Source organism: Balaenoptera physalus (genome assembly GCF_965194825.1).
Source record: "Balaenoptera physalus genome assembly, chromosome: 1".
Classification (NCBI taxonomy): Eukaryota; Metazoa; Chordata; class Mammalia; order Artiodactyla; family Balaenopteridae; genus Balaenoptera; species Balaenoptera physalus.
The window spans coordinates 6,954,768-6,967,730 of record NC_138882.1 but is presented as its reverse complement, the minus strand read 5'-3'; the positions used below and the strand labels follow the sequence as shown (position 1 = coordinate 6,967,730).

At 35.9% G+C, this 12,963-nt stretch overlaps 1 protein-coding gene across 5 annotated transcripts in view; it reads right to left on the bottom strand.

Annotated features, from left to right (window-relative positions):
- KCNT2 (potassium sodium-activated channel subfamily T member 2) overlaps window positions 1-12,963 on the bottom strand; it is a 373,164-nt gene that overhangs the window by 47,296 nt on the left and 312,905 nt on the right. For all 5 annotated transcript variants that reach the window (XM_082425465.1, XM_082425468.1, XM_082425469.1 and 2 more), the window contains 3 exons: window positions 8,433-8,534; window positions 4,448-4,531; window positions 3,416-3,544 (listed from right to left, as the gene is read on the bottom strand). In XM_082425465.1, coding sequence (XP_082281591.1) covers window positions 3,416-3,544; window positions 4,448-4,531; window positions 8,433-8,534 — 315 coding nt within the window. The remainder of the gene's footprint in view (window positions 1-3,415; window positions 3,545-4,447; window positions 4,532-8,432; window positions 8,535-12,963) is intronic.

Below are 12,963 nucleotides of genomic sequence, written 5' to 3'. Positions count from 1 at the left end.
CTTTTTATTGGTAAATGGTACTCCATTGTATGGCTATACCACATTTTGACTATCTGTTCACTAGCTGAAGGACATTTAGGTTGTTTCTAATTTTTGGCTATTATGAATAATGCTGCTGAGAACATTCATGTGCAAGTCTTTGTATGGATATATTTTCATTTCTCTTGGGTAAAGAGTTAGGAGTAGAAGTCTTTATTATATTTTATGTTTTATATTTTCTTTTCCCTCAGTGATCTGTCTTTCCTACTAGTTCAGTTTTTTCTTTCTGTTTGTTTACTTTGGTATCTCTATTTCATTCTATTCCCTGAAATAGGGAATTTTGAGTTGTCTTCTTATATTAAGAGTATAGGGCTAATAAATTGATTGACAGCTCTGGGTGGGGTGTTTTTAGTGTGAGTTTCATGGTCCCCTGACTAGACTGTTGACCTGGAGACTCTCCCGTGTCTGTATCATTAGGCCGTTCACTTGGCTTGGTTAGATTCCCTGGGGAAGACTCTTCAATCTGCTGTTGAAGGGTAAAGGACACAGATTGTACCTTTGCACTTAGCTCTGTGAATTCACTGCGGTACTACTGACTGCAAACGTGCGCTGTCTCCCCGTCCACAGACCATCTGTGTACCCTCTTCATAGAGTCACCTTTCAAACCGCCCCTGCGGGGTGAGGGACCGCAACACAGCTCTGCGAGCTGTTAGGGAGAACGAGGACCTGTGAACCATCTAAGAGAGAAGATGTCGATGTTTCAATTCTAATTATTGAATGAAGTTTCTACCTCCTGAAATCTGGTGTCCTTTTTTTTTTTTCTTAATTTTTTTCTTTTTATTTATTTATTTTTGGCTGCCTTGGGTCTTCGCCACTGCACGCAGGCTTTTTCTAGTTGCGGCGAGCGGGGGCTACTCTTCACTGCAGTGCGTGGGCTTCTCATCGTGGTGGCTTCTCGTGTTGCAGAGCACGGGCTCTAGGCGCGCGGGCTTCAGTGGTTGTGGCACGCGGGCTTCAGTAGTTGTGGCGCACGGGCTTAGTTGCTCCGCAGCATGTGGGAACTTCCCGGACCAGGGCTTGAACCTGTGTCCCCTGCATTGGCAGGCGGACTCTCAAACACTGTGTCACCAGGGAAGCCCTGGGGTCCTTCTTTAATTAAAGTAAGAGAAAAATTGGCATTTTGGACAACGATAAATTATTTGAATTCTAACACTTGAGTGTTCTCGAACCATTTGAAATTTGAGAGAGATGGTGGAATATATGAGCCACTCTTTCATTTCATTAGATCCACTAAGCTCTTATTCTGTGTTTTTATATAATCAGGAAAAAGAGAATGTTCTCTTCTTTGTACAAAACCCAGTGTCTTTACTGAGTTAATACTGAATTGATGTTCCCCTCTTTTAAAAAAAAAAATACAACATTGACTTAAGGGATATTCACCTTACTGGTACTTTTGCATCTTGCAAAACTATAATTAAAGATAGATAAAGTTCATCATGCTATCTATCTCTTAAATATCTCTAAATATTCAATGTCTTAAATAAGGAAGCACATAATATACTCATTCTTTTAACGGTGATCAGGAAAAACAAATCTTTCTCTAGATGAACTTACATCCTTTTGTGTATCAAACTACAATTATTATAAAACTCAACAGTTCTATTTTTGCCTTATTTGCCAGGAAAATAAATGTAGAACTCCTTTTCAACTGTAGCAGTCACTTCATTTTAGATGTAAAGTAGCATTAATTTCTCTGCCCCTATTAATATATTTTGCTGTAAAAGTGCTTGAAGGTCCTATTTTTATCTTTAATTATTTAAATTGCCTTTTTTTTCTATAATAGGCAGAATATAAAATCTAAATAAAAATATGTGTTCCAGAAGATGAACTGAATTCAGTATAGGAAGACAACAGGTATTATCCTCATTTAAACCAGTATCCTTTTATTTTTCCAAGGATGTGTGCTTTTAATATAAGCTAAAGGGTTGGGGCTTTATAAACATTTTGCTGGGTTGTGATAGGAAGAACTGACCAAAATGTAACATTAAATACTCCTTGATGACAGTACAAATACTCAATTACTCTTTCCCTATCTGTACTGTAAACAGCATACAACAACATCCCTTAATAATACAAAATGACTGAACATGGATATGAACTTGACCAAGGGCAGAATTTACCATGTTCAAATTCACAAAGTCCATATTATAAGATAAAAACATGATAGTATGCTGCTGTGTGAAAATCTTCTTTGCTCTTATCAAGTTCAAATAAGAAATGGTTAATTGCTTAGGTGTGAAAGCACTTTTTTTCTCATAACTTTTCATCAAATAATAATTTTTTGGATGCAGTGTTCTTTAAATTTTAGGCATATCTGGCTAAGCTGTCTTACACATTTAACTTTCTGGTATGTTTCTCCCATCAATCATTCCTGATTTTCTCTGATTTTGTCTTGCTCTTTGTGGTGTGAACCACGGGGACCACAGCCAATGACAAACTCAGATTCAGTAGCAGAGTTGGCAATAAAGCTTCTTTTAGCACCTCTGAAACTGCAGTGAAACCACTAAAGAGCATCTCAGAAAAACTGAACTATCTTCTTCTGGCCTCAATATCACTTACTTAAATGTCAAACTATAAATTATATCAAGAAAATAAAAATCTACTCCATTACCCTTATGCTTCTTATAAAGCTCTTCTTTTCCACACATGGATTCACTGATTTTAATCACAAGCTGGTGTAATGATTACATGACTATTAAAATGCATGTAATTAATCTGAGCCTCATAGTTGAGGTTCTATTTTGCATAAGACCAAAGAAAGAAATGGTTAACCAAAATTTTGAATAACTTTGAGGTATCTGAAGAAGAAAAAATATTTCAAGAATATAAACCGTAAGTTGGAACCACATAGTGTGACCAAATTAAAATGTGAATATGTTTTTGGTCATAGGCAGGCATCAGAAATTCTGTTGCATTTTAATAGGCTCTAGTTTGCTTTTATAATTACTGAGCTTTCCTCTGGGAGGGTCTGGCACTGATCCTAGAGTTTTTTCTCAGCTTCAAAGTAGTCCTCAACCTAGAGTTTGAAAAATATGAGTTTCATGCTTTCTAACTTATCTTTGTTTTCCCTCTTTCCAAATGCTAATATGTGGAGTTGAAGATTATATTAGAAAACTAGTTTGCTTGCCCTGAGAACTTTTCTTATGTACCCAAAAGTTACTTAGAATTAACTTACTTTCTGAAAACCTACAAAAGACATTCAGAGCCCAAAGTCCACAAACTCTAAAACAGTCCTTTACCCAACATTATTTTATGAAATTCCTGACATAATTTACATAATTTAATGACATATTTCAGAAATAAGTTTCTAGGCTTAGGAATGGCAGTATTCAATAAGATTAAACATTAAGACAGGAATATTTTGATATTTCCAAACCTCAGATGTAGTAAGTTTTTGAGATTCAGTCCTGTAGATTCCAATGGGAACATCTCCGGTAGAAGAACATAACTTCTGATACAGTCTGGCATAAGTCCTGATCCATAAGTCATCCTCGGTGATTTTCATCTACAATCATAGGAATTATTTACATATCAAATTTTTAAGAAATAACCCAATGGTAATTTTTCACTCTTTAAAGGTAGATTTTATTGATATTTTGAAATCTCAAAGTGACATTTCATAAGTGCTTATACATATATTAAAGTTTTTTATTACATTCCATCTCAGCCTTATCCCTGGGGTTCACCCAAACTTAAGAAACCAACTGCTTCATTTGTGGCAGCATGGCATTGTATTAGTCCCATGTACGTGGGCAATATCACTGGTAATTGATTGGGAATTGTTGGAAAACCTGTAAAGACTTGTTTGAATGTTGCAATAACCTTAGTGAACAGGGTCTGCTGATGTTACAAATCTTGAGGTGCAAAGGACATTCCAGCACAAAAATGAATTGTCCATCCAAAGTTCTACTAGTACCCATACTGAGGAAGATGTGTAATAGTATGGAGCACAGGACTCACAGACAGGAGGCATAAGTGTTGGTCTCTCTTTGCTAATCATGAATTTGAATTTGTTAGCAAGACACTTCATTAAATACACTTAGGCATAGTACACTTATTTATAAAACAGAGAGGTTAAATGTCATGATCGCTGTTTTCCTTGGCAGTGTAGCATCCTATGACAGAAACTGTCAGTCTCAAATACCTGCTAGAATTTTGTACAGAACGGCTACCGTCAGGATTATTTTTGTTCTGAATTTTGTACAGAATGGCTATCTTCGGGATTATTAATTTAAATAATGTTTTCCCTAAACATTGTTTAAGGAATTAAAAAAAACTAGGATGCTATTCTTTGAGCACATATTAGAAAAAAATAAATAAATGACATAGAAGAGTTAGCCAAAGAACATTATAGATGGCTTTCAGAATTGCCTCTCAGAATAATCTACACCAGAGATTAGTAACTTACAGAGCAAAGAAACCCCGATCCTGGTGTAGTGTCCAATCCCAACAGAAGTCTGGTGATAGAAATCATGTAGTCCTTCACAAATGACTGCAATATAAACAAAATATGTATTTATTGTGTGTAGGAAATACATAGAATAGCTTAGAGCATGAACATCTTATCACATCTTAAAGGTTATTTCTTGTAACACATCATTAAGCCCCCATAAAAAAGGAAATAAAAATCTATCTTGCCAGTGTCCTAAATACACATGCACAGTTAAGCTGTCCTTAAAGAAATATGGGAAAAGATTATTTTCTAGAATATCCAGATATGCTTAAATTTTATGGATGTTATTGGACGTGATGAAAACATTTTTAGATTTTTAATAACAAAAAACTATAAGCCTAAATATAATAATATTTTAAAAAATCTAAAATGACTAAAATTTGCAATGAAATATTTCAACCAGTATTTGGTTTTTTGTTAGGATTAAACTTTATGCTAGTAGAATACATTTCTATATAATATTTAAGTAAATCTAAATATTAGTGAATTAATAGGTTATACTAAATACCATCATGAGACTATTTTATTTGCTAACATATGATATATTTTGACATGTTGTTAGAACATTACTCAATAGTTAGAATATTAACTGAAAAATGCTTCTAGTTTCTTCAGTTTATTTTTTGGTCTGAGTGAAAAGAAAGACTTTCAACCCATACAAGCAAATTTTACCATGATATGTAACAATTACTTCATAAATCGTATGAAATTACTGCCTTGAGTCTGATCATCAGGTGTTAACAAGTGAAACATTTAAATAATCATCTAGGTATTTTGCATCCTTGTTGCTGCAAATGGCATTATTTTGTCTGTTTTATGGCTGAATAGTATTCCATTGTATATATGTACCACATCTTCTTTATCCATTCATATAGAGATTATCATACTAAGTGAAGTAAGTCAGAAAGAGAAAGACAAATACCATATGACATTGCTTATATGTGGAATCTAAAATATGGCACAAATGAGCCTATCTACAAAACAGAAACAGACTCCTAGACATAGAGAATAGACTTGTGGTTGCCAAGGGGGAGGGATGGGCTAGTAGATGCAAACTATTATGTTTAAAATGGATAAACAACAAGGTCCTACTGTATAGCACAGGGAACTATACCCAATCTCCTGGGATTAACCATAATGGAAAAGAATATTAGAAAAAAGAATGTATATATGTTTATAACTGAGTCACTTTGCTATACAGCAGACATTAGCCCAACATTGTAAATCAACTATACTTCAATAAAAAAATAATAACAATAAATCATCTAGTTATTTTGTATAGCAAAGACTTTAAAAGTTGTAACACCTTTCAAATAAATCCTCTAGACTACTTTGTTGATTGCTAATTTCTTTTACCAAGAGCTAGTTTCAAAAAACTAAACCCATCTAAAAAAGAATATAAGGAAACAGACCCATTCCATTTTTTCCAGGCCATTTATTTAAAAGGCCCTTTGGTTTTCAAGGTATATTAATCTCCTAGTAATTAGGACATGAACATATTGGGGCCACCAAGAGGAGCTGTGACACGCACCCCTGTTAGCATCATTCAATCTCATTTGTAACTCAGTGTGTGCTAAAGAAAAATTTTAAACCAATTCTTGGGCACTTAAAACTATTATTTTCCAAAATGAAAAACAGAAAGCACTCATGGAAGAGAAATTAAACTGAAGATTTGGCAAATGACTATTTTAAATTATTTTAGAGCCAGATGTGGTAATATAGCTAATGTATACTGTATTCTTCATCAACACATTCTTTGTCCAGAGGTCATCTGTCCTGTAACTTCATCAGGGCATAGACTAGAGTTAGGTGTGAGCCAAAAATGTGGGTAGCCCCATTTAATATCACAAAATCCATGCATTCAGTCTTATGTGATGCAATCATGGAAGAGTTTTCACAGAAGATTTTTAAAATATCTATTTAATTTTATTTTAGGTAATAACTTTTTTAATAATTGTCTTTCTTGATCTACACAGATGAGAATTAATAAAAATGATTAAAAATATGAAAGCGATCTGTGTTTCAAGTGGGATATAATAAAAACCAACCAAACAAGCAAACAAACTCAAGCATTATACAAATGCAGAGTCATTTACCACAGGAAAAGGGTCGGGATTAATCTAATGAGGTATGCATGGCTTGAAGATGAGTATTCCCACTAAACACTGGATAATTGACCTTCCTGAGCCCTTGTGTCATCCATATATTATGATTGATAATACTGCCTATATTACAGTTTTCCTTGGGGAAGCAAATAAAATGAGGTCTAGAATAGAATTATATTAATAGTAAATCACTATACAATTGTAGTCATCAATAATAGTTCTTGAATATATAAGCATTTATCTTTAAGAAGATGGGTTTAAATCATTAGCCAAAACAATTAGATTGTATATTTTACGAATACAAGAACGCATTTTATATAGTTTTAGAGAATAAAATGTTTTAAATTTCTAATCTTTTTTTAACCTGTAAATAAATACTCTTTACCTATCTGAAAAACGTACCATTAAAATATCTCATTTGACATCAGAAGGTAAATGGGCAATTACTACTTTGAAAATTATTGTTCTAGTTCATTCTTTCTGCAGCTGCTAGCTTTGGAAAAAACACAATTTCCTGTATTTCTATGTGTAACAAAAAAAGTGAAACAAAAATGAAAGGAAAGTAATAACTACTGCTCTCCAATTCTGCAGAATGGTTTTCCTTCTACTTAGCTTATATATCAAAGACTTTCTCATGAGAGTTTGTTTAAACATAAGGTACTGTGGCTAAAATATCTGAAAACCACTGGTGCGTAATGACAGCAAGCATTTGACTGCTATTGATATAAATCCCCGCAGATGCAACACTGCTCTTCAAACAATCCCTCCCTTGAACCCCCTCTTTGAGAGATCAGAATTACGTGTGCCTGGCAGTGGGGTCTGGGGTGGAAGCCTGGCTTCCGGAGTACCCAGATAATGTGTCTGGAAACTTTCGGGAGAACAGGAGTGTTGATGGTTCTTTACTGGGTTGTTCCCGCATTCATCTGGCATAAGCAGATGGTTTGAAACACGGCCAGAGACAGTCATAGGCATAATTAGCCCAGAGGCCAGTAGAAAAGCTTTAACTCTCTTTGGATTAGTTTATTCAGTCAAGCATGGAGGAAGAGGGTACATAAAATACATGATCAAAAAAGACAACACAATGCTTGAATGCGTAATTTGAGATTAAAGTTATCTAATAACTTAAAGCCCTATGAATATCTTTTTTCTCTTAATGGATATATTTTAAAATTATCTGATTACTTGAATCAGAGAATATGAAATATTGCTTTTGTTCCGTTTCTGACAGAGTTAAAAAAAGATTAAAATATATTTGTGTAAAATAAAATCTCTATGAACTTCTTAGCTAAAGTTAAGAATGATAAAATGACAATGTAAAACTCTGGCATTCAGGAACAAATCGAATGGTTCTTAGTGGTTGTAAAATCTTCCTTACATTTTTCTGAAGTAGGCGATAATTAGCAGATGTTTAAAATGTCCTTGGTTTATCAGTTTATTGACATCATTTGGTATCTTACTAAAAACATATGTATTAGAAAGAAAGCTGTCTTTTTTTTAACCTAGTAATTCCTTCTTAGCTTTTATTTATTGTCTAGTAATGTGCTTAGAGGAATATGCAAAATGTATTAAAATGACACATGAAACATTGTAGGACACTGGTGTCATAGAATGCCTAATATCATTTCATAGATTATTCTGAAAAATAATTTTTTCTTACAGTGTGTTTCATAGGCACATTTATGTCATTAAATACATGAAGTAAAATATTGGATTACTTCCAGAGCCAATTTTAAGTTAATGGCTCCGTGAGAAACGCTAGTTGTATTATGCGTTTGATAGAATCTAAAGAAAACAGAAAGTCAACATTTTAGAGAGAAACAAGAAACACTGCATACCTGGTACAGAAGCGTGTCCAACATGCTGATACTGAACACCCTCCCAGCAGCAAAAGGCAGTCGGAACATAAAGGCCAAATTAGAACCTCGCTCTCTTTCTTTCTGTTCAGAAATTTGAAAAAGAAAAATTTGTGAGCATTCTCTATTTCATGCCTTTCTACTTACTTAAATTTTCCTAACATACGTGAAGAAAGCCATTTTTATCACGTGGTTCTTAGCTATGAATGTGTCATGACTTCACTTTTAATTGTATTTTTAATGTCCCTTTACTTTTCATAACCAAGTTTTCCTGGTTAAAATACCCAATAGTAAAGAAAGCTTAATCCTTTCATACATTAAACATTTATTTACTCTTAGTACCTACTTCTGAACAGGATTTGAAGTGACATTAATAAAAGGAACAAACATAATAACATTATTTCATCAAATATAAAAACACCTAAAGCCACATACTGTATCCTAACATCTAGAATATCTGCTTTTGAATATTCTCATATGTAAGGACAAAAAAACATAGGCAAGTAGGAGCGATCACAGCCAGTGGTTTCTAGCTTTCTGTCGTTCGAGTTTTGATTTACCCATCTGCCTTTAAAGTTGTGCCAGCCATACCAATCTGCAGCTAAGCTTCTGTAAGTGACAAAAAAAGTGTGTTGTGTTTGCGTGTGTATTATCGTGTATGAGGGTTTCTTTTGAAAAATTCTGTTGCTATTAGTGCCCGTTAATAAATGAAGGCCTAAGACCAGATGTTTGTGTAAGATTGGAAGGAATTTCTTAAGAATGAAACTTAACCTTGTCCTTAAGTGGTAACCTCAAAAACACTCGTTTCTTTTGCTGCCAACTTCCATTTAACAAGAAATACAAGACACAGCTGAGCAAATAAAAAAATCACCCCTCGCTCTCAGAGGCAATGGGAGAAAGCCCCTGTTTCTAATGTAGCAAATTTGGGAGATCTCAAGGGAGGGGACGTCTCTGGGTCCCCCTTTTTAAGAATGGAGGGGAGGGAGTATTGCTGAAGGAAGGGGTCTTGGAGAGGAGGGGGGCCACTGCTGCTGCTTGCTGTCGTGATGGTACTAGAGAGACTTGACCCCTGGGCTTCCCCTGGACGGACAGATGAGGCTGGCGCTCAGCATCGACCCTTTCAGGGAGCGAGAGGAGTTATTCCACCACATCTAGGCCCATCCAGACTATAAGGACATCCTCACTTGAGATGTGGACAGAAGGAGGGATACGCAAGTGGTGCCCCCTTGGTGTCCACATCCATTACATCACAACGCAGTCTCTGATTTATTAGCCTTGGTGTCAAAAATGCTTCATTTGAACCGTCTCGGTGGTTAGGAGATGCCTGGAATGAGCTGTCTTCTTGCAGGGATAGGCAGGCTTTCCTGTGAGTTGGGGGGCACATCTGGTTCTTAAGGTGTACTGCCAAAACCATAGATCTTCAGCCCAAGTTAAAGCAAGTAGCCAGAATAAAGTGCCGAGACCCTGAGAATCGGAAGTCCAGCATCTGTCACGAGGTCAGGTGGGAAACAGCAAGTCTGCTGGGCTCTGCACATGGCTCATTCAGGGTCTTCTTTCCCAGAACTTGGTGACCGATCTCTGTTATCTGATTGGGATCTTCTAAGCCAAGGACCATCATCTCTGTTCATTGTTCACTCCTCTAGCTAACAAGGGGCATGGGACACATGGCAAAGCATGATTTTATGCTTTTGCATGTTTTCTCATCCCTTAAAATTTTTAAATCAAGTTTTGTTCTTTTCTTTTTATCTTTGATGCAGACTTAGCTGCAGTAGAACTAGGTAGGGAATTAACTTGTTCATGGTTAAACTCAGAGAGTCGTGGTGGTCGGGTGGTGGTGATGGAGAGGCACAGGAGAGTGTTCCCAAGGTGATCATACGTGGGGCTGGGGTGGGTGGGAGGCAGGGAGCGTGCAGTGGCTGCAGAGACGGAGATCCGAGGAGCTGGACACACTGAGCACGTTCCAGCTGTAGAGGAAGATGTGGTCTCAAATACCGTTCAAAACTCAAATCGGAGGAAGACTGAGAAAAACCATAATTTAGTGATTAGAACATGATTCCAACTCTGGCTTCTCCTCTGCTCTCTCAGTGTGTAACCGTCTAGTCTTTGGCTTTAAATATCTCATCTTAGGCTTTCTAAACCCATACATTAGTGTTCACATCTTTCCCAAAGTTCAGTTACAACTATCAGCCTGAATATATTTCTGTAAACTTAATCTCATGCTTTATTAAAATGAATTTCTCATCATGCTGAATAATCGCCTAACTAATTAATCAAAGGTACTGACTAGTCAATCAGAGAATCTCTGACCACCATCTCCGCATCCTTCTCCCCAGTCCATCCATTAAATTTCCAAACTCCAGCATTTATCCTTAGAATTATCTTAGAATTATTCCCTCTTTGCATCCTACTGCTACAGTAGTACTTCCTGGGGCTTAAACCGACTACTAATTTGCCAGCCTCTAGTCTTTTGTAACTCCCAGTCATCCAACACGGTGCTGCCAATTCATATACAAACAACTGCAATAATGTAAATTTTTGTTCATAAATCTAAAATCAGTTTACTCTAAGATTCAGACTTTCTTGCGGAATACATGCCTGGGGAACTCAAAGGCAAGATTTCTGTGAAAAAGCAACATATCTTCATGAAAAGAGGTTGTCCTAAGAATTTCCTGACAAAAACTTGAGTCTATGGTAAGCTCAGTGGATCACAGGCAGGGTGGTCTTTGGCATATAGCGGTTTCTTTCACTCACATTATCCCTGCTCAATGATTTACTGACGGAGAAGATACATTTCCTAAATCCAGTGGGTTGTTCTCTAATTTTAATAAAGGTTTAACCAATATTTCAAATGTTCCCTTTTATTATATACCTACATTCACATAGATGCTTCAGTTAAATTACATTACACAGCACATTTAATTAAAAAAATTTTTGGTTCAGTTACATTTTCCAGTTCATACACTATTTTCCAAATACAGAAATATTCTTTTACCTTCAGGGCTTACACTGAAGGAAAGGTACTCTCTTCCTTTTTCCACACATCTGAATCCTATTGATAAGTATCATTTTATAAATCATTCATTATTAAAGGTTCCAATCAAACACTAACTCATTCATTTATTTACTAAATTAGTCAGTTAACAAATAACAAATACGTGTTGACAAGTCTACTCTACATAGGGCATTATCCTTAGTGCTAGGCATACAGAATTCCTGTATAGAACTCATAAATTCTGTTAATATAGAATTATTATGCATTGAATATGGACCAGGCACTAGTAAACAAATATGGATACTTTCCTTGCCTACAAGAACTCACAAACTGTGAGTGATACCAATAACAAATAGGGAAACCCCAGAAAACCGGGGTGAGAATATGCAACAAAGCAGGGGCAGATGCTTGGGTAGCACGTAGGAAGGGCGTCTACCTTAGTCTTCTGGTGGAAAAGTCGAGAGACGGAATTAGAAGTGATGTCTAAGTGGAGACTCAAATATGAGTAGAAATTAGCCAGTAAATTTGGGAAGGGCAGGTGTTAAGCAGAAAGTTAGAAGCAAAAGGTTCAGCATATGCTAGAAGCTGGAAAGGAATAAAGCGTAAAAGACTTGAGGAACTATAAGCAATTCTGTTTGAATACAGCACTGAGTGTGAGTGTACGGGCTGGATGAAGAGGTCAGAAGTGAGACTGGAATAGGAGCCAGGAATTAGATGTTAAAGTTCCAGGACACTTGAGAGGAAAAAGGATGTTATCAAGAATTACACTGAAAAACAAGGGTGTAAATTGGGACAGTCCCAGGAAAAACAGGACATACAATGAACCCATTTTGAGATCATGTTAACAATTTTGAATTGTATCTTAAGTGTAATGAGAAAAAACATACATATTTTTTAAGAGGAGGAGTGATATGACCACATTTCTAGAATGGTCATCCTGATGACAATATGGAAAATGGACTGGAAATGCGGAGGTGGCATGGGGAGACCAAGCAAAACGAGGGTGTTAAGGCAGCAATTCTAGTGAGAAATGAAGGTTTACAGAAACATCTTTTTCAAATATATTTATACATCAGACATTAAATTTGAGGGGAGTTTTGACTGAATTGGGTAGTAGAGAGAAGATGAGGATGATACCCGAATTTCTGGATAACTGGGTGGATAAGGGTGCCCTTCTGTAAAAAAAGGAACTGTGGAAGAAGAGAAGACTATAAGTTAATTTGGACTTGAGTTTCAAGGTTAGTAGAAAAGTCCAATTGCTAAAAATATGGATCCAACAGACAGTATAACACACAGTGGTTTGGAGCTTGGATTCTACAGACACACAAGGTGACCAGTCAAGTATTGCCACTTCTGGTTGGACGATCTTGTACAAGTTACTTAAGCTCCTTGTTCCTCTGTTTCATCACCTGTGAAATGGGGTTCATATTGGTGATGACATTGCATTGTCATTATAATAAATAAACAAGATAAAACATCTAAAAGTATTACGTAGAGTAAGCACTTACTGTCTTCTCTTAC